Below are 24,908 nucleotides of genomic sequence, written 5' to 3' on the forward strand. Positions count from 1 at the left end.
ATTAAACTTTCTAAAGCAGAAGAAATTCATGAAAGTAAATTTGAAATAGCTGAAAAAAGTGAAAGTGAAGTTTCTAAAATAAATGAAATTCATGATTTTAAAAGACAACTTCAGAAAACTGATGTATCTGAAACAATCGATATTCACGAAACCCAAGTTTCTAAAAAATATGAAGTCGACGATACTCACATAGAACATTATGAAAGTAAAATACATGAAGTTCTTGAAAGAAAAGATTTTAAATCAGACGAAATTTACGACAGTAAACTAGAAAGCGCTAAAATAGTAGAAGAAGATGGTGAAAATAAAACCCAAGAAACAGCACAAATAGTGGCGCAGGAAGTTCGAGAAGTAGCTGAAGAGATCGTCAATAAATTAGAAGAAACTATTCAAGGCACGCAACTTGATTTACAAGCTTTAAAAAGAGAACCACCTGCCCCTGATCCAGAAATCGCACAAAATCAAGTATCGGAGTATTTACGACAACTAGCTGAAGCAAAAGGTTTAGATGAAAGAGAAGTCGAATTAGTCGAATCCGTTTTAGCTAGAAAACAACGTGAATTATCACGAATCACACGCACAGATACGCAGACATCCAGCTTAGAAATCACTGATGAGGATTTGAGATGTAGCGGCGCAGAGACAGATGTTTCACCAGCCGATAGTCAAGCGCTACCTATGGAAGTAGAGCCTGTTAAAGTAAAACCAGACTTATCTGCACTTAATAAAACATTAGCAGAAGTGCAGGAATCCTTGCATGCTGCACAAGAAGAATTAATTGAAAGAGGAATTCATAAAAAACCTTCACCTTCTGAATTCCAATTCAAAGACATATCACAAGTTAAACTAACTGACGAAGAAATACAGTTAATGCAAGATAAGGGTATTAGTTCTGACATTTACAAACAAAATTTCAATATTGTGGTAAAAAAAGAAGAATGCTTAACTAATATATATGAACAGCCCTCAGAGGAACATAATATAGAATTAGAGGAAGAAATTGTATCCTTAAAGTCGGAACAAAGTGGTATAACACTAGACGATAAAGCTGTAGGTCAATTACCAACTACATCTTTACCTACCCGTAAAATAGGAATACGTAGTTCTAGTGAAGATTCCACAGTTGAAGAATCTATTAAATCTCCTGAAGAACAGTCAGCTAGTTCTTCCGGTAGAAAGGACGATTCTGAAACATCGTACGTAGATACACGTGAAGTTGTTCTTTTACGAAAAACTCGAAAACATAAAGAGCAAGATAGTAGTGGGATTGCAATTAAAATTGATCGCAGATCAGGTGCCGATTTTGAAGGCTGGTCTAGCTCTGGAGAAAGCCATTATCAGAGCTTCGAACTAGATAGTTCTAAAAGTAGACCATGTTCTTCTGACATTGAAGGACTTTTAGCTGCCGGATCGTCCGAATATGAAAGTGCGTTAACATCTCAATGCATAAGTTCTAAATCGCATTTAACTTCCGCCGAATATCATACGGCAGTAAGTAGTTTAAGTTCAAGAGAAAGTATGAAAAGCTTAGACAGCGAAAGCTCAGGACATTTGGCAAGTGTAGAAGTCTCGGAAGCTTCTGAAACCTTGATACCATCAACAATGGAAATGGACGGAGATATTTTAGACGAACAAAGTGCATTAGATGATGAAGATTATGAAATGGTTATGAAAAATATAGCAGATTTAAAACCTGACATTCCACATGATACACCCATTAAAGACGAAAAAATTAAAACTGAGGATCGTAGTAGATTCTCAGTAAGAATGGAAACTCAGGAATCTGAGGAAACTATTGGGGAAGATGAATCAACAAATTCACAAGTTTTAGGAGAAAGTAAAATGAAACGTTCTCATGAAATGACATTTCAACCTGAACCTAAAATATTAACTAGTACTGAGTCACCTTTATCTGAAACAGCAGAAACTTTTGATGATAAATATGGCAGTAGTTTAGAAGAAGGGAGTGTACTTAGTGTAAGTTATTCAAGTACGTCCGATGTTTCTGTAGCGAGAACGGTAATAGAATGCTCCGAAGCAGAAGGTGATGTGACTGAATCCTATAATCAATTAAGCAATAGTTTATTGGAATTAGGAAGTAGTGTTTTAACAGATGATAAAGTTTTAATGTCTGAATCTGCAACATGTACTGCACCGGCTATACATGACTATTCTGATTCTGTAACAATGACAACATCCTACATTGAAGATTCGGGTATACAAAGTGTTAGTACACAAGTTTCTACACAGTCTGAGAAAGCTAGGACGATTCAACAAAATGGTCCTGTACAGGCTGATTATACACCTGAGCTTGATGAACCAAAAAGGAGAGGTCATCGAAGAAACGAGAGTACATTTACATTTAAACCGTCAATGATTCCTAAAATGTTACCAGCTACAGATTTATTTGAATCTCAATTCGAAAGTGAGGTGGAGTTAACTACTAAAGAAGTTTACAACGACGAAAAAAAAGACATTGATGAAACTGAAAAAGTAGACTTTGATGAACGAATTGCTCAAGAGTTTGATAAACAGTTTGAGCAAGAAAATGAAATAGATTACAATGATTACAAACCGGAAAGGCCACATTCCCAAGTAAGTAAGTCAGATTCTGAAAGTCATCGCGCAATGTCTGTAGCATTTTCTGATGATCGTCCAGATTCTGAATTGGCAGAATTGTTAAAACAATATTCTTCCGAAGCTACTAGCGATCCCATTGAGCGCCCAGCATCTCCAGAACCCACAGATGTTTTCGAAAAAAGTGATTCACCAGAGACCCATGTTAGTGGACGAGAATCTGAATTAGAATTTTCAAGCCCTTATCCAAGATCACCTGATTATCACACTACCATTAACTTGGAATTTGAAAGCCTAAAAACTGAAAAATCAGATGAAGAAACAGGACAAAAATATACAAAAGATCAAACTACAAAAGATTTCCCGGAAAAAGATATTGGAGATCGATCTAGACTAGTAAGTAGTTCAAGTGAAAAATCTAGTTTTGAAGAAGCTGAAGCTGATGCCGTTTTCCACATGGTTCCTCATATTTCTCCTGCACATCAAGCTAAGCCTATTAGCACAATACCTGAAGATGAAGACGCCGAAAAACAAGAAACGGAAATGAATTTGTTATCTGAAAAATTACTTCGAGAGGAACATCAAATTCTAATGGATCAAAGTCCTGGTTCTATTCCTGATATAATGGTAACGGAACATATGACCCCTTTAATGGATAAAGGATTCCGATACCCTGATCTTGAAATTCAAGAACAAGAAAGAGAGGAGGAATTGTTAAAATCTACTCCACAAACACCTGCATCAATTTCTAGTAAAAGTTCGGAAGAAACGGATCAAGGGCGTGAGTACGTCATAGATGATTCAGAAAATGCAATTCAAGAAGAGTCCGAAGTAGAAATTTGCGATGATAGAGCTACCACTACAGAATCAAAAAGTGATATATCAGGGACTGTAGAAGATAAAACAGTATATGATGCAGAAGAAAAGGAGCCTTCGTCTCATACAGATTCACCAACAAGTGATTCTTTTGAAATTTTAGACAAACCAGATATTACTGACGATTTTGTTGTAATTGAAGAAATTGGTAAAGAAGCTAATGAAGGAGATGTGGAAGGAAAAAGTGTTGCTATAAAATCGCAGCCAAAGTATATTCGAAAAGTTGACGAAGAAGTTGAGGCTTACTTAGTGAAATCTGCTCCTGCAAAAATGACTGGTCTCAAATATTACCCTGATTCAGCAGGTCATGATGAACTTGGCCCATTTGAATTTGAAGATAGTCCTCCAACAGCTGGTACTGAATCAACTGCAAGTAAAACGAGAAAAGACTATGAATATGATAGTGAATTAGAAGCTAGTAAAAAATGGATTGAAATGCAATTTCAAGGTGATCAATCAAGTATGGTAAATGTTGGATATGGTTACGAGATGGAATTTGAAAGAGCTCCATTAGAAGACATAAAAGAAGAAGAAATTGCGGACTTTGATCCCAGTTCTCGAATTGGAAGTTTAAATTCTCAAAAAGAATCTGGCGGTAGTTTCAGCAGTGTTAAAGATTCTTTTTCAAGCACACCTGAATATGATGTTCTTGCAGGTAGAAAATTCTTTACGAGATCTGGTGAACATGACGACGTTTCAATGTCAAGTTTACAAGAATTTGAAAATCTAGAGCAGGCCATTTCTTTAGAAAACCGACGCTTTCACCATGGATCTCAAGATTCATTAAGTAACGGTAGCTTTACAAAACGATATCATATAAGCCGAAGTGGTCAAGGAGACGATGTCTCTTTATCCTCATTAAAAGAATTCGAAGGTTTAGAATCAGCATGCATTCAAGCCCACAAAATTGAAGTTATAGCAAAAGAAGAAGAAGCAATGTTAGCTCAAATAGATGAAGGGCATGAAAATACTATATCAGAATCAGATAGCTTAGTGACATCTTCCACTACACAAAAGAAAATAGTTGGAGATTCTGACGAAGAAGATTATGAAAAACGAATGTTTGAAATTGATGAAATTATACGTCAAGCACAATCTAATGTTGAACAATTTATAGATTTAAAATTAGCTGAAGATAAAACACAATCTTTAGGTCGTGGAGATTCTATTGAAGAAGTAGCAAAAATTCCAGACTTAGATTTAGATGTTCCTACAAGTAAAATTTCTACTATATCCAGTTTGCAGTCACAAGTCGAAGATGTAGGTCTTACTTCAACTGATAGCCTTGAAGTAGGAAAATCAGGTTTTCATGCAAGTACAGATAGTTTAGATTTAAAAACTGCGGGTGATATAATGACTGCCAGCACAGACTCTATTGAATTCCAAGCTCAATCGAAAATAGTATCTAAAGATGTGATGACTGATAGCATAGAAGTGCAGGAAGTACATGATAGTAGTTTAATTGCCAGTGATTCTTTAGAACTTGGACCAAACGCTATTGCTCAAACTATTCAAACTGTGACCAGCCCAAGTGAGCGAGGAAGTACTCCTAGCTACAAATCTAGAAATGGAAATGATTTTGAAGCTGATACAAATATACAAGATCAATGTTCGGATATTATGTTAGGTAGTACAGATAGCTTAGAACCAACTAGTTCAACTGCAACGCATGCAACATATCATTTTGAAACTGATTCAGTACTTTCGAGTAGTTTCACAAGCGGTGGCTCGAATACAATGGTATCAAGTACTGACACAATAGATCCAAATGGTGGCGGTGCTCAAGCAATGGAAGGTATTGATTTAGCTGCAGCTATAAAACAAGTATGGTCTGACGATAATAGTTACGCAGATTCTGGCGAAACAAAAACAAGTTACGATTATAAAGAAAGTGGTTCTAAACCATTCGTAACAGAAGTAATTGAACCATGCGAAGAAGATGGTTTTAGTCTGACTATTCATCGTATGGTTGATCTACCTCCAGAAATTCAACGAGTAACTTTTAAAGGAGCAGATGCTGAACAACAGTATCAAAAGTATATAGAAAAATTTGGAGAGGGGCAATTTGTACAGGAAACAGAACATACCGATACAGACGGGAATGTTCATGTTCAAAAAGTAATACAAAATAGAGTAATTATGAAAGATTTAAGTACAGACAGAATACAAAATATGTCAGAAGCTGAACTCCAAGCGTATGTTCAGCAAAAAATAAATCAACAAAAATATACAACAACATTTTCAACAGATGAACATACCGCTGGAAGTTACCCTAAGAAATCTGAGGATAATCTAGACAAGGATTTTGAACATTTAATGACATCGATATCTGGAACAACTACAAAATTGGAGGGACCTCAAACGGAGATTGTTGCACATCGAACTTATGTTACCCGTCACGTAACACCCACCATTATAGACATCCAAGGTAGAGACATGCATCCATTCTTCATACATTAAGTCATTAAAGAAAAACTTCTCCCTCCTTTCATCAATTTTTATTTATTTATTTTCGAACATGTGTAAATACAACATATATGCATCGTTATAATTTCAATTATTCAGTAGTTTCTTAACATTTTACAGATGAAGAATCTTTTATCTACTGTTTAATTGATTTTCATGATGCAAATATATGTTCATGAATGAAAGGTACATGGAATGCAAGAGTATAATACAAAACAAACTTCGTATAGCATAATTTACAAGTTTATTCATATCTTATAATAGATAGCTTCTTTTTTTTTCATTTTAAGCATAATGCAAAGCTATGCACCTATTCTTTTCATTATTGCTTGCTAAAATGTAAAAATAAATATAATCCCAACAATTTTCATATTTAAAAAAAAAAAAAAACAATTAAATTTTATTATTAAGTATAAAATGCTGCCGCATTTATAAATAGAAAATTTACTATATCTATAAGGATACAAAATTTTTTAAATCTTCAATTATGCTATAAAAAGAATTTTTACCCGAAATATCGAATGGAGTTTGTTATGTATTGCAAGTTACACGAGTAAATTTTTATTTAAAATATTTTTATTTAATTTTTACAATATTTTTTTCAGTTTATATACCTATATTACAAACAACATCAATTTTGAAGATAAAATTTTTTTTGTTTATGGTTTGTTCTGCATGTCAGCTACATTTTCTTTTTTTTTTTTTGGAACTTTTTTCTCTGATCTCTTAACACTTTCATTTAAATATATATACGCATGCAATTTTATTTTTTTTTATTAAGATAAATATAATACCATCGAAATACAATACTGATTATTTAAGTTTTTTTAGTTATATTAATATGTATTATATATAAAAAAACTAATAATACTTAAATAATTTGAAAATGAAACAAACACTGACATATAATTTTAAGTATATTTAATTGAATTATAAAGTATAGACGTTTTTTATACAAGATTAAATCCATGGCGCCTAATATAACTTTGATATTTTACTAAATGTTTCTTACTTTAAGGATGCCTATCTTTTATATCTACAAATCTTTATACAAAGTAATATGTATAAATATATTCGTTCGACACATTTTTTTTTCTAAGGACTTTATTGTGATAACTGTTGTAATTGCTTTAACTATACTTTATAATAAAATGAATAATTTTGGAATCTAATGAAATTTATTCTGATATGTACAGGTACTGAAACTGAACAACTAGAACAAGATGAAGCTGCAGGTGTTGAAGGTAAAAATTATTAAATAAAATTTACAAATTTTAAAAAAGTCCCGACAAATTTTTCGGGTATGAAAAATAAAACTAAACTCGCACTTGAAACATATAAAAGAACACTCTTCATTAAATTACTTTTTTCCTTAGAGCCTTCTACAAACTGAACCGATTTTAAAGATCGTTTAGGCGCTACAGACAGATAGAAAAATAGAAATGCACACATAGCGGTTAAATTTATAACACCCTTTTTTTGGTTCGGAGATTAAACATTTAGAACTACCCCTTATTACCACTGCCAAGCCTTGAAAAATATTTCTTAAACAATTGTTTGGTTTTTAATGTTTTTGAATTTGTCTATTTCAGAAACGGAGGAGCTTAAAGATGAAGCCGAATCACAGACGACATCAACAAGACCGAAGTAAGTAAGTTATGATCATTAATCAGTAAAATTTTTTATTGAATTTAATCATTCAATCAAAACAAAGTTTTGGTTTAAAATTGAAAAATATTTATTTTCTTTACTAAACGGAAATTCAAACCAACTTCTATCTTAAAATTTCATTTTTAGAAGGACAAAATATTGTAGGGAAAAACACGAAATTTCTTTCGATAAAAAATTTTAGTGGTGAAAGATTCTTTTTAAATTACTAAACAATGGTCTCCATTTCAAAACCATGTTTTCCTTCCTTGTATAAGAGCAGAAAATAATTTGGCGTTTTATTGTTTACCAAATCCTTTCTACAGCTAGAGCAGGAGCTGCGTTAACTAAGCGAATTCCCTCAGACATTGAAAAAATAACACATTTATCTTAAAATCAAATATTGCATTTTTAGAGAGATATTTCAATAATTTTTATTTCAAAAACTAAGCATCTAGAAAAAAATCACAAGAGTACTTTTTTACTTAAAACTGATCATAAAATACAAAAATATTTTTTATTTTGAAAAAAATTTTGTACTTAACGCACCTCCCCACCCCTTGTTTATCTGTTGATTTTTCTCATTTACGAACTCTTAAATTTTAACGATGGTCATTTTTGACGTCTATTAGGTAGAATCGATGAACATTTGATGTTTTCCAAAATTCCTTCAACAGTCCAAAAACAATAACTCAATTTCCTTCGGCAATTCGCTAAAATTGCAATTTCAGGCACACGTTTCAAACTTTTAATACCGTTTTTCTATATCTGGGCTTGAAAAATATTTGTTTTTAAATCTGTCACGTTACGTTTTAAATTGTTGGATAAGAGCCACATTATTTTAAAAATTAACTTTTTTTTTAATAAATTATAATATATAAATTTTATTTTCAGACCAGCGGGAAGTCAACATGACTTGTCGGAAGAAATGAAAGCTCTACTTGCAGAAATGGAAGAACAGAGTAAACGCTAAATTTTGTATTGAAATTTCATTTTTGATATGACACTCTTATTAAAAAATTCCATTCAGAAAACATATCTAGGAAAATTTATAAATTTAGGACATAGGTATATAACGATTGTATAAAAACAGTAAAAAAAAATAATAAAATTGTAATTCTTGTGTCAGATCGAAGTTGAATAATACAACTACTTTACCTACTCAAGATTTTAGTAAATTTTATGACCAAAGAAAAAAATTTTAAAAAATATATATAAATAATAAATATATAAATAAATTAATGTCTTTTTATATCCATCAAGAGAAAAGAAAAGAATTTAACGTTTAATTACATTTAGTACCATATTTCGATAAATTTAGCTCAAATAATTTCGGTATATGTGAACTAAACATAAATAAACAATTAATAAAAAAAATAAATTTTGAAATTATTGAGAGGCAATTTCAGATTTTATTTTTTTTTTTTTAATAATAATACTGAGAAAGGAAAATCAAATAAATGAATTTTTTACGAGCAAAAAAAAAATGCAATGCAAAATATAGGAACAAGTTTTTAAACGTCAAATAATATATTTAAAAAAATAAAAAAAAATTATAAAAATTTTGCTTATTGTGGAGTAAAAATGATTGTTAATATATTCACTGTATATGGGCTATCAAAAAATACTATGAAAAAAAAAATATGTACGCATTTTGATGTAAATTTGTTGAAAGATCATCATCGGATAAAAAAAAATCAATTAGCATAAAATATAATAATATTTATTATTTATAGTGTTTATTGTTAATTAGATAGCTTCAAATAAAATAATGTATCTTAGTTGCATTTTATATTATTTATTTATTTTTTGTTTTTTATTTTAATTTTTTTTTTTTTGTAATGTAAAAAAAATGTGACCATTCGAATTAATAAATATTTGTGATCATTTTAAATGGTAACGCGTAATGTCTTATATAATATATAGAATGCAATTAAGATATAAAAAAAATTCTTTATTATTAATTATTATTACTATTATTATTAATTATATACATTTTAATATAAGATAAATTATATTTGTTTCACTTATTATATATTTTGTGACAGTTATATAATATATTATATAATTATTATTCCTATATTGTATGTAGCACATAAATCTGCCTATGTGAATTAAAGCTTTGAATGAATAATTTTGTTGTTTTTATTTTCTTTATTATTTACCTATCATGAGATGCAGGCCTGTGCACAGGTGAGGGGTTTTGGGGGTCAAAACCCCTTCTATTGAGAATTTGTTTACATAAATTTTGTATTAACAATATAGTCCTGTAAATGCACCCAATTATGAGACGCATTTCCACTGACATATTTTGAGCTCGGTACATTCTTTGACTATATCTTTGAGTCGAGTAATTCAAACAGAAAACCTGGATCCTGGCAAGACTATCGAACTGGCTGATGCTGCGAAACATATTTTGATTGAAAGAAGAGAAAACTTTGGAGTAAAGTTCAGGAAAATTTTCAAAACCATGAGCGATACCTGCGATGAATACGACATAGAACGCTTAACGCTCGAATATACAGAGCAATTCAGTAGAAGATTATAGATCGCAATATTTTATCAAATTTTGCTTGTCTCTTTCTCAATAAAATGAAAAATGTTGATGAAAGCTCTTGCTCGATTTTTTAAAATAAATTTGAACTATATTCAATTTTGTACGATATTTCCCGTGACAATTGGGACAATAAAGTTCAACAAGTGCCAAAAACTCTCTCGATATTTGCAATAAAGATGCGTTTCCGAATATCTACCAAATGCTCCGCGTTCTGCTAGTTTTGCCTGTGACAACCGTGAATGAATGCTGCTTTTCAATCTTATGTCGTCTCAAAACATCCCTCAGATCAATAATGTCTGAAGATCGGTCGGCTCGCAGAATTAATTTATTGAAAATAGTAACTGAATATCACATTTTGACGTTTGAACCCCTCCCTTGGATAATTCCTGCGCACGCGCTTGATGAGATTGCATAAAAAGTTGATATTTGATAGCTTAGTTCAAGGGTGGTGAACCTTTATGTATTAGGGTGCAATTTTTTCTAAAGAAATGTTTAAGGTGTTTCGATACCAAAACCAAAGTGTTACCAAAAAACTGAAATTTTGTGTGTCAATTAATGAGTATTTAATACACCTTTTGTATAAATTTCAAGTCGATTTTCTGTACGGTTTACAATAAATGAATTATTAATAAACAGCCCGTTTTACATGATGGTGTATGAAGAAGTTGTAAGAAATGTTGGTTTTTTAGTCAATAAGTGCTTTTAAAAATGTTTTACATAAAAAAACTTTTATCAATATTCCTCAAGTTTTAAACTTTTAAATCATAACAAAATTTAGAACTGTGCATAAAAATGAAAAATTTTTTGGTAAAAATACCGGCTTTCATAGTTAATTTCTCCTAAACCGTTCAGAGAATCTATTTGAATTTTTCACAAAAAAATAAGACCATTTTGCCAACGAAATTCACTCTGATGCTACGCGTAAACAAACTATGAGTTATTACCGTTTGTAGATTACCATTACCGGATTTGCGAATTTGAGTTACGCTATCATAATAAACATTGCATTCTCTACTCATATCATAAAATAAAGTTCGAAAACTATAACTCCGACGCATACAGAATCACGCTCTTAAAAGTATGAAAACAAGAAAATATTTTCATCTGAAATTGATATGATATGTAAAATCGTCGTTAAACTCCCGACTGTAATGAAGATTTTAAATATCATAAAAATTTCAGATAAAAATATTTTCTTGTTTTCATACTTTTAAGAGAGTGATTCTGTAGGCATCCGAAAATTTTGGCAGAGGAGTCCATAAAATCACATAATTCGTACATTTCCGTTTGAAACGAAAAGAAGTAGCGAGCTAAAATTTTTACATCAAGTAACTAAGTCTAAAAAGTTACTTCAGTTTGTGAATGAGCAAAATAAATAAGTATAGTTCATGGGACTCATCTTTAAACCGTAAGATACCTATAAATAAATAAATAAATAAAATTCCTTTTGAATGTAACGAGTTTTAATTGATATTACATGACGTAATTGTAAAAAAACTGTATACAAAATAACTCAATCTGAAAATATGAGTAATTGAACAATGTTTCATTGGGATTAAAACGTGTATCAGAACTCGGTTATCCTAAACATAAATACAGCAAACAGTAGCAATTTATATGGGATTATATGAGAATTCCCAGCTCAGGGTAAGTATTTTAACTCAATTCCGTAATTGGGCATTATAAGCGAAATGAAATTATATGTTGGGTTTTCCAGCTAAGAAGTACTATAAACGTAACGAGTTTAATGAGTAACGAGTTTCAATGTTTGTTATTTATAAATATGCACCTGTGTGTTTATAATTTGTATACATAAAATATTTAAATATTAAGTACAATAACACGCCTGGTGTGACAAATAGTTTACGTACCTATATATGACCACATTTTCATGGACTTGATTAAAACGGACATTCTACGTTCAATATTAGTCAAAAATTTAAAAATAAAAAAAGTGACGTTTTGAACTATCAACAATTTAAAAATAGTATATTGGCACATCTAGGGAGCATAAGTAAAGAATGTCTCAGATCTCATGTTCATTATCGCTCGAGACAAACATCAGATCCGTGGTATTCGGGTGGATATGGTTCATTTCATAACAACCTTACTATAAGGGGTAATTTGACAGGGATAATAAAATAATTACTAATTATTTTAACTGAAATAACTAAACCTTTTTTGTTGTTAATTAGAGTATTTTACTGAATAATTTCACATTCCATAAACATGAACAAAAAATTCTAACCTTAAAATTGAAACTTCTAATGGAAGTTTTTCTTAAAAAATTTATAAACCATTTTTAGCTATAAATAAACCCCATATGAAAACAATGAGCAGAAGAGAGATACCATTACGGAAATATAATTATTTTTTATTTGCTACTTAACGTGCTATTTATATCACATGTGCAAAAAGAACATACCTATTATTAAGAGCACCGTTTTGAGTATCGAGTGGAACGCACCCATAGAAGATATAACCCACACTAACCTTTACACGTCAACACGTGTCAATCTGTCAGTCAGTTTTCCGGGTATTGGGTTACGAAAGTGTGAACCTTAATTCTACTTAGAATTCTCCATCATGACAGTTGAAGACGCCGATTTATTAAATTCTTTCGTCTCTTTAGGATTAAGTGCACAGAAAGCAAAAGAAACATTAAAAAATGCGACAGTTACTAATAATTTATCCCTGGCTTTAAAAGAGGTAAAAAATTTTTTGGTTTTGTGTGCTATTTTATGATTTAAACGAAAAGAATTTATACAATAGGTTCGTGGAATTGAGCTGCCGGAAGGAGCTGGAATGTTAATATATCATTTGGCAACTAAAATAAAATCACAAATTATAGATCAGTTACCATTTTTAGTTAAATATATAGTTAGCGATAAGTTAAATACAACTGTTCGTGTTGACAAAGCTCTCGAGTATGTTTTAACACATATAAATAAAATTAATATTGATGAATTTGAAAAATTCTGTGGAGTTGGAGTAGTTGTAACACCGGAGCAAATAGAAAAATGTGTAGAAAAGTATCTTTCTGAAGTTAGAGATGATTTAAAACAAATGAGATATCGGTTTAATGTCGGCTTGTTAATGCAATCAATCCGTGGTGAAATACCATGGGCTGATGGAAAAGCTGTTAAGAATGAAGTCGATTTACAGGTAAGGTCTGTTGAAAATATTTCATGTTCAACTATATTAATTACTATATGTTTAATTAGATTTTTAATTTATTGGGGCCGAAAACAGAAGCTGATTTAGCACCTGCGCCTAAAGTTGATAAAAAAGCAACCAAGAAACCAGATTCGAAAAGCTCAGCTAATACTAAAAAAGACGCCACCAATGAATTAGGTTATCAGCCATTAACAATCCACGATGTAATGAAAAAGGTTGATTTTCATTTGCCTGGTGAAAATTACAAGACCGATGGATATGTTGTAACTGAAAACACTCAGAAGCTACTGGCAAAACATCTTAAAGAAACTGGAGGAAAAGTTAGTATTATTTATTGAATATATTTTATGCATTTTTATTTCACATTTAATTATTTTAGGTTCAAACTAGATTTCCTCCAGAACCAAATGGAATTTTACATATTGGTCATGCCAAAGCAATTAATATAAATTTTGGATATGCCCAAGCTCATAACGGAAATTGTTATCTTCGTTATGATGATACCAATCCTGAAAAAGAAGAGGAAAAATTTTTTGTCGGGATCCGAGACATGGTTGAATGGCTTGGTAATAAATAAAATTTTCAAAAAACGTAATAGAACTTTTATTTTATTTATTAAAATTAATTTTGTAGGTTATAAGCCAACGAAGATTACCCATTCTTCCGATTATTTTGATCAATTGTATAAATGGGCAGTTGTGTTAATTGAAAAAGGTTTAGCGTATGTCTGTCATCAAACAACAGAAGAAATGAGAGGATTTGATGTTAAACCGTCTCCATGGCGTGATCGTCCAATTTCTGAAAGCTTACAACTTTTTGAGGTATCTCATATTTATTTAAAAAAATCAGTATTGTAGCTAATTGAGTTGTTGAACAAAAATGAAAAGATTGCCTATAGGTTTAATAAAAAAAAAATGTTTTCATTTTTCATATTAATTTAAAAGTTACTTAGAAATTAAGAAAATTTTCAAAAGGAAAACCAAAACGCCCGAAGTCAAGATTTTCATAAAACATTGTGTGAAGCTAATATTATCCGCATACTGATTTTTACAGGCCTCGTAAAATGATTAAAATGTCGACCGAAACTTCACTTTGGACCCTCGTTATGACCATGCCTGTTAAATGTTTATTAATGCAATGCTCAATTAATTTAATTTTTTAAAGGATATGAAAAATGGAAAGATTGACGAAGGTGAGGCAACATTACGAATGCGTCTTACATTAGAAGAGGGTAAATTGGATCCAGTTGCATATCGTGTAAGATTCACATCGCATCATCGAACTGGAGATAAATGGTGTATTTATCCTACGTATGATTATACACATTGTTTATGCGATAGTATCGAAAATATCACACATTCGTTATGTACCAAAGAATTTCAATCTCGACGATCTAGTTATTACTGGTTATGTAATGCATTGGATATTTATTGTCCTGTACAATGGGAGTATGGACGCTTAAATGTAAATTACACGGTAGTATCAAAACGAAAAATAGCTAAATTAATTGAAGAAAATATTGTAAACGATTGGGATGATCCACGTTTATTTACGTTAACTGCTTTACGGCGACGAGGATTTCCTCCTCAGGCAATTAACAATTTTTGTGCTCAGTTAGGTGTAACTGGATCACAAAGTGTTGTTGATCCTAGCATGTTGGATGCATTTGTACGAGATGAACTGAATAATACTGCACCTAGAGTAATGGCTGTTTTAGATCCTTTGAAAGTGATAATAAAAAATTTCCCACACCCTGATGCAATTGAATTAACTGTGCCAGATTTTCCCAGCAAACCTGATAGTACTTCTCATAAAATTTTATTTGATAGAGTTATTTATATCGAACAAAGTGATTTTAAAGAAGAGGCTGATAAAGATTTTCGTCGATTAACAACCAAACAAAGTGTTGGATTGCGTCATGCGGGCTACGTGATTGAAGTGTCTGAAGTAGTTAAAAATGATAAAAATCAAATTGTTGAAGTAATCTGCATTTGTACCAATGTTAATGAAATTAAAGTTAAACCGAAAGCATTTATTCACTGGGTTTCTAAACCAGTTGATATTGAAGTCAGACTTTACGATATGCTGTATGTATAACAACTAATATCTTATTAAACCATGGAGAATCAAATCAAACTATGTCCATTTTTACCCGACTGCATGACGCCGAAATTTGAAAAACGGGGATAAAAGTTCTAGTGAAATCATTTGCAATGTTTTATTCAGATTAATAAAAAACCTTACGTTTATAAAAAAACTTTTTACACAAAGCAACCGTAAAGAATGGGGGGGTTTGAAATTTTGAGGTTGACTTTCATAAGGCCTACCATGGTTATTTCGAATAAAATTTTTCAATAAAAATGCTTTTCTGGATCTTCTATATCATCTGAAATATTATCGTTCATTTCTATTCATTTATAGTACGATTTTAATCTCCATGGTACTTTATGTTGATCCATTCCTCTTTCTAACTATTTTTTTATTTTAGATTTTTACATAAAAATCCGGAGGATGCGAATGAAGTACCTGGTGGATTTCTTTCAGATTGTAATCCAAATTCTTTGGAAATAAAAAAATGTTACGGTGATGTATCTCTTAAGTCAGCTAAAGTTTATGAAAAATTTCAATTAGAAAGAATAGGATTCTTTTCCGTTGATCCTGATTCATCCAATAATAAGGTAAATATTTTTAATTTATTAATTAGCGTGATTGGAAATTAATTATCTACATGTTTTTTATTTTACAGTTGATTTTGAACCGTACAGTTACATTAAAAGAAGATGCTGGAAAAAATAATTAAAAACTAATAATTGTTTTAAAGATTTTATTGTCTATTTATTTATGAAATAAAAGTTTTCAATTTTATAACAAATCTTTTTGAAAAAAAAATTAATACCTAATAATCCATTTTGGACTCATAATACATAGAAACAAGTGAAAACAAACAATTGACTGAGTTAATTGTTGAAATACCATGCATAAATAGTGTTGATTACTATCACATTGCACATACATGTACAATTTATATAATACATACTAAACAATTTGCGCCCTTACGGGTAAACAGTGATGTTTACGAAAAAATGTTTCAAACAAAAGTTGTTTATTTTTGATAAGGAACATTTTTTATATTTAAACTTTGGTTCTATCTCTAACGGTTTACAAGATGGGTCCTACTGACCCGTAGGTCAAGACCCAATTGACCTATGTTGCTCATTTACGAATTAGACCTCACTTTTTACTTCCTAAGTACGCTGTAAAAATGCTTGATATCTTTTTTCGTTTTTGAGTTATCGTGCCCACAGACGGACGGACGGACGGACAACCGGAAATGGACTAATTAGGTGATTTTATGAACACCTATACCAAATTTTTGTTGGTAGCATCAATATTTTTAAGCGTTACAAACTTGGGACTAAACTTAGTAAACCTTGCATATTACACATAATATGCATGGTATAACAATATTTGTAGTAAAACCAGAAATCATTTTCTGTAAAAACATGATTTTGTTCCTTGTGATCATAAGTCCAATCCGTCAATTTTTTCCGATCGAAATAGACATTTAATTTTTCATTTAAAATAAAAATTCGAAGAATCAATATGTGAATCATGAATATTTAATTTTTACATATATGCCATTATGTTTTCAAACCGTCGGTTCTATTTTTTCTTTTCATTCGTATCTTTAATCGTACCTCATCATAGACATGGAGAATGGACTAAGAACTAATACCCTCACGAAATTTACCAATTCATTAGAAAGAGAATGGTACCTGCCGATCAATGTCTGTCGTCTCTTTTCCGCAGGTCTATAGTATACAAAGAAAATGATAAACTGGACGTCAATCGCTTTGTATCTTGCACACATTTCTGCCCACATAGCGAATCGTTATTTGTGTTTAAGGTACGGCCGTTGGGATAAGGAATTAATTAAAAAATAAATTCATATGTTTTTTATTGGAATGCAATAATAAAGATATTACATTATCAATGAAAGATTTAATTAAAAATTTAATTAACTTGCTGTAAATACAATCAACGTAAACTAAACTGGACAATATCTTTTAAATTGTATGATATTCATTTAATAATACAGAATATTTATTTTTGATACAAATTATTATCAACTGAAATTTAGCTATAATTACTTATATTAATTAATGTGCTTAAAATATAACAAAAAATAACGTTAAATTAAAATCCTTGTTGAAATAATTTTGATTCCAATTTTGTTTGAATTATTTCTAGTTGTCGTTTGGCTTCGCATTGTGGGAAATTTTGTAAATCATAATATTGAGGTGCTATTTTTATCAACCAATCAGCTAAAATAAAAAAATGCGTTATTAAACAATATTTAAAAATAATTAAGACTGTACATCGATCATTCGAACTATTATTAACAAATTTTAACATGATTTAACATTTTTCAAGTTAACTACTTATAACTGTGACTCGCACATACTTCTCTGGGAAATTATCCGGTTGATTATCCATCATAAAAAAGCTTTGAAGGGATGAAATTATATATTTCAGGGAAGACTTAAGCTCTTTTTAAGGCTATATAATGGCTGACTTCAGAAATAAACTACAAAAATAGCTGTCAATTGTTTTATGTATTCGAATTATCGAAGTTTTTAATATTGATTAGTAAAAAAAATAATAATTACGTTTAATATCTGTAACTGTTCGAATATAATTTTTAGTAGTTAACACGAATTCATTGTAGATAACCCATTCTGGTTTATGGTCTAAGCACGTTGAAGGATGTAGCTGTACAATTTGGTTATCTTTTATGGTAAGGTAATGTCCAGTTCTTTCTAAATGCGCCACCTAAATACAAAAAAACAAAGTTAATTATCTATCTATGATTCCGAATTCTGCTACCACTCCATACCGGAAAGGTATTTAAGAGGCAATATCTGTTAAAAAAAATTACTCGATTTCCACTCCTAGTCAATTTTGAAAGTGTATACCTTAGATAAACATATTTAATAAGAGGCTTACTAATTTATTTAAAACATGTTGTATCATTTTTTTACACATTTAATTCAATAAAGTGAAAATTGAAAAACAGTTCAACAGATAATGCACTCTAATATGAAAGTACGTTTATAGTCTAAAAATTTAAAATTATATAGCTTTATGTGTATACGAAAAATTTCATACTTGAAGATAGTTTGAAATATAAAATTTTATAGCTCCTAACAAAATCACAAAAGTGGCTGATCATATTGACAGTTGGATATTTCTGTATGTTATTATGTATTAGTATTTTAGTTTGTGCCCTTACTTATTTGGGGACACATCCAGTATACCAAGAAAGTTTAATTTTTAAATTAATCATTCGATGGATGTTTGATTAAAATCTTTTAACTACATTGATAAAATAAATAAAATACCTGCATGAAGAATCCATTGACGAGAGCTTTTCGAATGTTAATGTAATAATCCTTACTCGTAAAATCCGTTGAAGTACGTTTTAAATTAAATCTATCCATAATTCTTGACAATTGTTGTCTCACATTATCACCAGACTTTAATGATCGATAATTTACAAAATTGTCGTAACACCACTGTGGATCCTCTGAGTCTAAATTAAATGTATATTTTGAAATATTTGATAATAAATTCATAAAATTAAACAATATGAGAAATACTAGAAAAATAAGTGACTGGCAAATATTCGTAAATAATTAAACTTAGGTATTATTTTAATAAAGAGAGCGATGGAACGGAGTATGTTAAATATATTTAAATATAAAAAAGATATAGAAGCCTCAACAAGATCAGAGCAAAATCAAAGATTACCAATTTAAACGTGAAATTTAAGAAGCTAAAGTGGTTTTGGGCTTTACATACAGTCAGGATAACAGACGAACGCTGGACAGTTTGTAGCACTGTATGAAAACCATATGGCAATAACAAAGAAAAGTTCATGCGTTTAAAAAATGGAGAGATGAAATTTTAGGGTTAGCGGGACGTCAGGGGATGAGATTGACAGCTAATAGACCAAGTGGAAATCCCTAAGACCTCCTTTGTAGTTGGGATACATTACAGGCTATTAATATTATTTTAATAAACGAAGACAAATAAATATAAATTTAAAAAAAATAAAAAGTTAAAATTGACTGCGTTAACACAAATTAAATCAGTAACTCACTATTTTGGAAGTGATATGGAAGTGTTTAATATTTCCCCTAGTGGCGCTGAATTGAGTTTGCACGTAACGAATTTTAAGATCGGGATATATTTGAAATGCATAATTGAATTTTTTGAATTACGAATCGGAAAATGAAGGTTGCGAACACCCAAATGAATATTAGGATATGTGTATAGGATGGCTCACTAAACATTACCTGTCTGCTTTGCTGGGCAATTTCGAAAAAAAATAGATCAGATTTCAAAAAAGTAAAAATTATTTTAAAATAAATACTTCTATTAATAATTTTCTTTGAGAGCAATGACCTTTGAAGTCGACATCATTTTAGTATCGATGCCAAAAGTTAATTACTCACAAATTATTGACAGTAGTATTATTCATTTAAAAATGTTTTCTTTTACATTTTTTGAACCTGGTTTTATTGTTTTTTGAAAATTGTTGCCAAACCTAGTTAAATAGTTAATATAATTTGAAAGTACCTTTTATGGGTATTTTGTTTTATCACTAGTTGACAAAACGGCAAAATAGTTGACACAAATTTAATCCATATAAACATACATTTTTGATGACTAGACAAACTTTTAATTAAAAAATCAAAATTTAAAATTATATAAAAAAATAATTATACTTACTTTGTTTAAAAGCGTGATACACATTGAGCAAGGTAAGATGATCACCGTCGATGTGGGCAAATCTCATTTTGGCGTCGTCTGCTGCTTTTTTAGCCTCATTGGGTCGCACGAAACACTGCGGGACTAAATTTGGAGAGGGGAACAACACCCGCAACCAACCAATATAGTAGATGCCGCCAATATCAACAATCAAGTAGCACTTTGGTGCCATTATGCTACAAATATTTATGTGCTCGACCTACGGGAGCTAGCACAAGTCACTAACATATCGAGCTTGTGATACTCCCTTTAACTTATAACTTTCCCATAATAAGTTTACACTTGCGTTACATTTCGGTGGATAGTCTTTTGAATTTGAGTATCGTATTGAATATTTTGAAAATGAAAAAAGTATTTCAAGTGTTAACTTATATCGAAAAATATATAATTAGGTCAAGCATCACAATCTAATCACTGCATGAATTTTTTGACAGTTAATTTTGTAATCAACTTTAAAATATTCAGTTCGAAAAAATTTAAGCTGATGCGGAATTGAATAAAGTTCGAAATCATAGTTATAATAATTATTTTCAATGATAGGAAAATCAATAAAACTTTATAATCATATTAAAACAATTGTAGTCGTTAAAAAGTGGGGGGTTGACTTTTTTTATAAATATATTTATCTACACAATCCACCATACCAAAAGAGAAAATTTTTATTTATTAACGTCATTCCTGTTCCATGTAGATTGTCTTAGATATCTTTTTTTTTACGCTTTAATGAGCAATAAGATGAAAGTTAACCTACGGTTCAGAAAAATGATTTAAACCAAATCTGTTTGGTTCAATTAAAAAATCAATTCGGTTTCCTAACTGATAAGAGAGACAAGAATATTTTAAACTAGCGACTCGCACCGACATCGCACGGGTGCAATACTGGTACTAAATATACCACAGAATGTGTTTATTTACGACATTACATTAGAAACTTCTAAAATTATCAGTGTTTCTCTGTTATATTATGCGTGTGTTATACACACAAACCTTTCTCTTGAATAACTCTATCTATTAAAAAAACAGTATCAAAATCCGTTGCGTAGTTTTAAAGAGCTAAGCATACATACTTTTTTTTCCGTAAATAGATTTAATTGAATTTGTTACCATCGAAAAAAAAGATTATAACACAAAAGATTATAATATTTCGAACTTTGCACATAATTGATAAAAATGAATTTAAAATAATTTTTAAAATTGGTTCAAATTAGTCTTTGCAGTGATTTAAAGGCAAAAAGGGTAGATCTTATAATCTGATTGTGTTTGAAATAATCAAACAAATAATATTCAGATTTTTTTTAAATAATCGAAATCTGTTTTAGCCACGTTTTAATTTTGCATACATTCTCTAGTCATAGTTTATCTTTCTTTATATTATACGAAACAGATTTTGATTATTTGATAAAATAATACTAGTATATACCTGACAGCATAGCTGTGATGGATAATATTTCATTTGAACAATTGTGATTACAACTGGCGATTAACATTTTAGCAAGTTGTGGATCCAGTGGAAATTCAGCCATAACAGCTCCCAAGTCAGTAAGATTACCATCATCATCTAGGGCAGCTAAATAATTCAATAATTCCAAGGCACGCATCAATGTTTCTGGTGCTGGTGGATCCATAAAATCAAAATGCACTAAATCGTCAATACCAAGTTTTTTTAATTGTAACACAACAGAACCCAAATTAGATCTAAGAATTTCTGGATATGTGTTATCTTGCATTTCATTTTTATATGCTTTTTCTGTGTATAAACGGAAACATTTACCAGGTCTTGTACGACCAGCACGTCCAGCTCTTTGTTGTGCAGAAGCTTTGCTAATTGGGGACACTAAAAGTGATTCTACTCGAATTCGTGGATTATAAACTTTTTGTTTAGCAAACCCAGGATCAATTACGAACACCACACCATCTATTGTTAAAGATGTTTCAGCAATATTTGTAGACACTACAACTTTTCGCCCGATTGCACCGTTTGCTTTATTTGGTGGTGCCGCTTCGAAAATTTTTTGTTGAAGATTCGGTGGTAATGTCGAATACAATGGTATACACTTCAGTTCACCAACTTCTGGGCCTAGATTATCAATTTCTCTTTTAATTCTTTTACATGCTTCTTCAATTTCCTCTTGCCCAGTTAAAAACAAAAGAATATCTCCACTAACTTCTTCACACATATGAATTTGTATTACAGTTCGAATAGCAGCTTCTAAATAATCTCTTTCAGGTTCTGGGGTGTAAAAAATTTCTACAGGATGCGTACGACCAGGTACATTCATTAAAGGTGCGTTATCAAAATATTGTTGAAATTTTCCAGCATCTAAAGTTGCAGACATAATAACCAATTTTAAGTCATTCCTTTGTTTCACAACTTCTTTTAATACACCCATTAATATATCTGTTGCAAGTGTTCTTTCGTGAGCTTCATCCAGCAGTATTACTTGGTACGTTTCTAGCATTGGATCACTCATACCTTCTCGTAACAACATACCATCAGTCATATATCTATAAAAATAAGTAGTCAAAGTATAATGATGCAATCTTTGATAATGCTAAATACATTAAAGAGTGAAATATCAAAAAGTACTGAGCCGCATGTATCATTAGAAGGATATTATATTTCGATTCATTAAAAAAAATTATTCACCACTTAGTTCCCATAAAATATTACATTAAGAGGATTATTTTTAATGTAGAGGAATATGTAGAGTATTTATCCAACTATGTACGTGCATCAGGGACGGATTTACGAATTTTCCGCCCATAGGCAGATCGGTGTTTATGAAAAAAAATCTGTTTTATTTATTTTGGATATTCTTTATTTGGACGGTGAATTCATCTGATAATTCAACCTCTTTTGTTGACGATTAGAAAAAGTCGTTGATTTTTCTCGATGAATCAACATCTTTTTTCAATTTCTCTTCTTTCTGTTTTCTTAATTTAGAGTACTGGCACCCGCTTAGTCGTTGTCTAGCATCACTTATTTTAAACGATTCAAATACTTCAGTACAGTCTCAGAAGGTTAGGTTATAGTATTTTTGAGAAACATTCTAAAATCCCCGCCCATTTTTTTTGCCGCCGTAGGCACAGGCCTACTTTGCCTACGCATAAATCCGCCCCTGATGTGCATTAATTTTTAGTATTATGTGAGATCGTAATAGTAACAGTACAGTGACAGTAAAAAAACGTATAGCATGCTGTGTGGGTAATAAGCTAATAATTTTTGACTGGGCAGCTGGGAAAAAACTTCCTTAACTTGAAATGAAAGATTAATTTGAAAGTAAGACTGAGACTTGAGTACGAGCAATCAAGCATAGAGATAGATGCCAGCCTAAATAGTAGATTTTTAATATGCGATACAGAAAATTCAACTGAATTGTGTGATATTTTGTAATTTCGTCTCTATTCACTAACTTATTTCAGAACGAACCTAAAATTAGAAGGCGTACGCGTATAAATGGTTAATCAAAATTACATTCCGGTTGAACTTCACTTGATCGTACTTAATGTAAAAAATGCTTTGTAATTTACTATTATTCAAAAAAATAAAATAAAATAAAATAACCAAAAATATACACTACCACTCACTTCAAAACTGTCTTAGCCGATGAACAATCCTCAAATCGAATACTGTAACCAACTTCTTGTCCTAATGCCACATCCATTTCTTCAGACACACGTTGTGCGACTGACATAGCAGCGACCCTACGGGGTTGAGTACAGCAAACTCCTTTTTTACCAATCGATCTTGAATATTCGACACACCATTGTGGAATCTGTGTAGTTTTTCCGGAACCAGTTTCTCCGACTAACACAATACATTGATGTTGTGCTAATAGTCGCATAAAATCGGCACGATATTCAAAAACAGGTAAAGTAATACGTTTTCTATAGAATTCATGATAACGTTGTGTGTATGGTAATCCAGTAAATGGATTTGTTGTCCCAGGTACTGCGGGCGTAGTTGCAGTACTAATACCACGTTCCTCTCTACAAAATTTGACAATTAGAAAACATGAATATTATAAAACCAATTTAGTACTTACCTCTTCTTTTTAATAAATGGATCCAATAAGTCTATTCTTCGTTTAGACATTTTATTTGTGAAAGTGTGTTATTAATTATTTTCACTTCTTATTTCAAGATGTCACACAACTTCTAATTTTTTTCTCACAAAATGGCAAGCAAGGCTATTTAATAAAATCACAAACGAAATTTTTTTCGTAGTGATTATTTCCAATTGAAATAACTTTATTAACTATACATACGATAAACAGAGATAGGTAGAACATTTATGTATTTGTGTTCTGAATAATCTATAAACCAAAGAATAAAACCATAAACGTTTTGTTATTATGAAGTTCATCTTCATGGTAAAAGTCATACTCTATGGTAACTCGTTCTTACAGCGCAGCGCTCACAAAAATTTTAATTAAAAATTCTTCCTATAAATATGTTCTACATTATGTTTATGGCTGTTTCAAAAATCCACGACTTGCGATCCTTTTTTTTGAAAATAAACTGTATATTCCGAAAAGATTTTATTTGGGAACAATTCCGAATGTGTATCCAAAAATACTCATCTAACTGTCAAATGAGTAGTAGTCTATAGACATAAAAATTTGATTCATTTTGCAATTGTGCGGCAAGTTTCTGAGTAGAATATCACCTCTTACATATGATTTCCGTCGATTCATACTCCTTTGAAATAATCGAGAAAATTTTAAACGTTGTTGGAGCTATTTCTTTCTTCCCATGAATTGTGCTACAGTAT

At 30.7% G+C, this 24,908-nt stretch overlaps 3 protein-coding genes across 15 annotated transcripts in view; 2 read left to right on the forward strand and 1 right to left on the reverse strand.

Moving 5' to 3' along the window:
• LOC123299234 (ankyrin-3-like) overlaps positions 1–8,777 on the forward strand; it is a 184,131-nt gene extending 175,354 nt beyond the window's left edge. For 10 of the 13 annotated variants that reach the window (XM_044881543.1, XM_044881553.1, XM_044881544.1 and 7 more), the window contains 3 exons: positions 7,116–7,163; positions 7,512–7,566; positions 8,461–8,777. In XM_044881543.1, coding sequence (XP_044737478.1) covers positions 7,116–7,163; positions 7,512–7,566; positions 8,461–8,539 — 182 coding nt within the window. In that variant the 3' untranslated portion in view covers positions 8,540–8,777. Of the gene's footprint in view, positions 1–7,115; positions 7,164–7,511; positions 7,571–8,460 lie in introns of all 13 variants that reach the window. The other 3 variants (XM_044881554.1, XM_044881555.1, XM_044881550.1) reach the window with 2 other exon arrangements.
• A 3,828-nt stretch (positions 8,778–12,605) lies between these two features.
• Positions 12,606–16,107, forward strand: LOC123297224 (probable glutamine--tRNA ligase). Its single transcript, XM_044878806.1, has 8 exons — positions 12,606–12,832; positions 12,896–13,288; positions 13,348–13,620; positions 13,680–13,866; positions 13,934–14,121; positions 14,465–15,387; positions 15,789–15,978; positions 16,047–16,107. The coding sequence occupies exons 1-8, from the start codon at positions 12,710–12,712 to the stop codon at positions 16,098–16,100; spliced, it is 2,331 nt and encodes a 776-aa protein (XP_044734741.1). The 5' UTR covers positions 12,606–12,709; the 3' UTR covers positions 16,101–16,107.
• Positions 16,108–17,471: 1,364 nt separating this feature from the next.
• LOC123297545 (putative pre-mRNA-splicing factor ATP-dependent RNA helicase PRP1) lies at positions 17,472–24,349 on the reverse strand. The gene is made up of 7 exons (XM_044879249.1): positions 24,181–24,349; positions 23,723–24,124; positions 21,555–22,639; positions 20,096–20,218; positions 18,703–18,893; positions 17,971–18,133; positions 17,472–17,625 (listed from the first exon to the last, which is right to left on the reverse strand). Exons 1-7 carry the CDS (start codon positions 24,228–24,230, stop codon positions 17,498–17,500), a joined length of 2,142 nt encoding a protein of 713 aa, XP_044735184.1. The 5' UTR covers positions 24,231–24,349; the 3' UTR covers positions 17,472–17,497.
• Positions 24,350–24,908: the final 559 nt, after the last annotated feature.

The sequence above is a fragment of the Chrysoperla carnea genome, chromosome 4 (genome assembly GCF_905475395.1).
Source record: "Chrysoperla carnea chromosome 4, inChrCarn1.1, whole genome shotgun sequence".
Lineage (NCBI taxonomy): Eukaryota > Metazoa > Arthropoda > Insecta > Neuroptera > Chrysopidae > Chrysoperla > Chrysoperla carnea.

What these genes read in the sequence shown, in the direction of transcription:
- LOC123297224 (XM_044878806.1), top strand. Translation starts at nt 12,710, where the DNA reads ATGACAGTTGAAGACGCCGATTTATTAAATTCTTTCGTCTCTTTAGGA. An exon ending in AGAATGAAGTCGATTTACAG is followed by an intron (nt 13,289 to 13,347) that starts GTAAGGTCTGTT and finishes ATGTTTAATTAG; the next exon opens with ATTTTTAATTTATTGGGGCC. An exon ending in GTCAGACTTTACGATATGCT is followed by an intron (nt 15,388 to 15,788) that starts GTATGTATAACA and finishes TTTTTATTTTAG; the next exon opens with ATTTTTACATAAAAATCCGG.
- LOC123297545 (XM_044879249.1), bottom strand. Translation starts at nt 24,230, where the DNA reads ATGTCTAAACGAAGAATAGACTTATTGGATCCATTTATTAAAAAGAAG. An exon ending in CATCACAGCTATGCTGTCAG is followed by an intron (nt 20,219 to 21,554) that starts GTATATACTAGT and finishes CTCCAAATTTAG; the next exon opens with TCCCGCAGTGTTTCGTGCGA. An exon ending in AACAGTTACAGATATTAAAC is followed by an intron (nt 17,626 to 17,970) that starts GTAATTATTATT and finishes TTTTTATTTTAG; the next exon opens with CTGATTGGTTGATAAAAATA.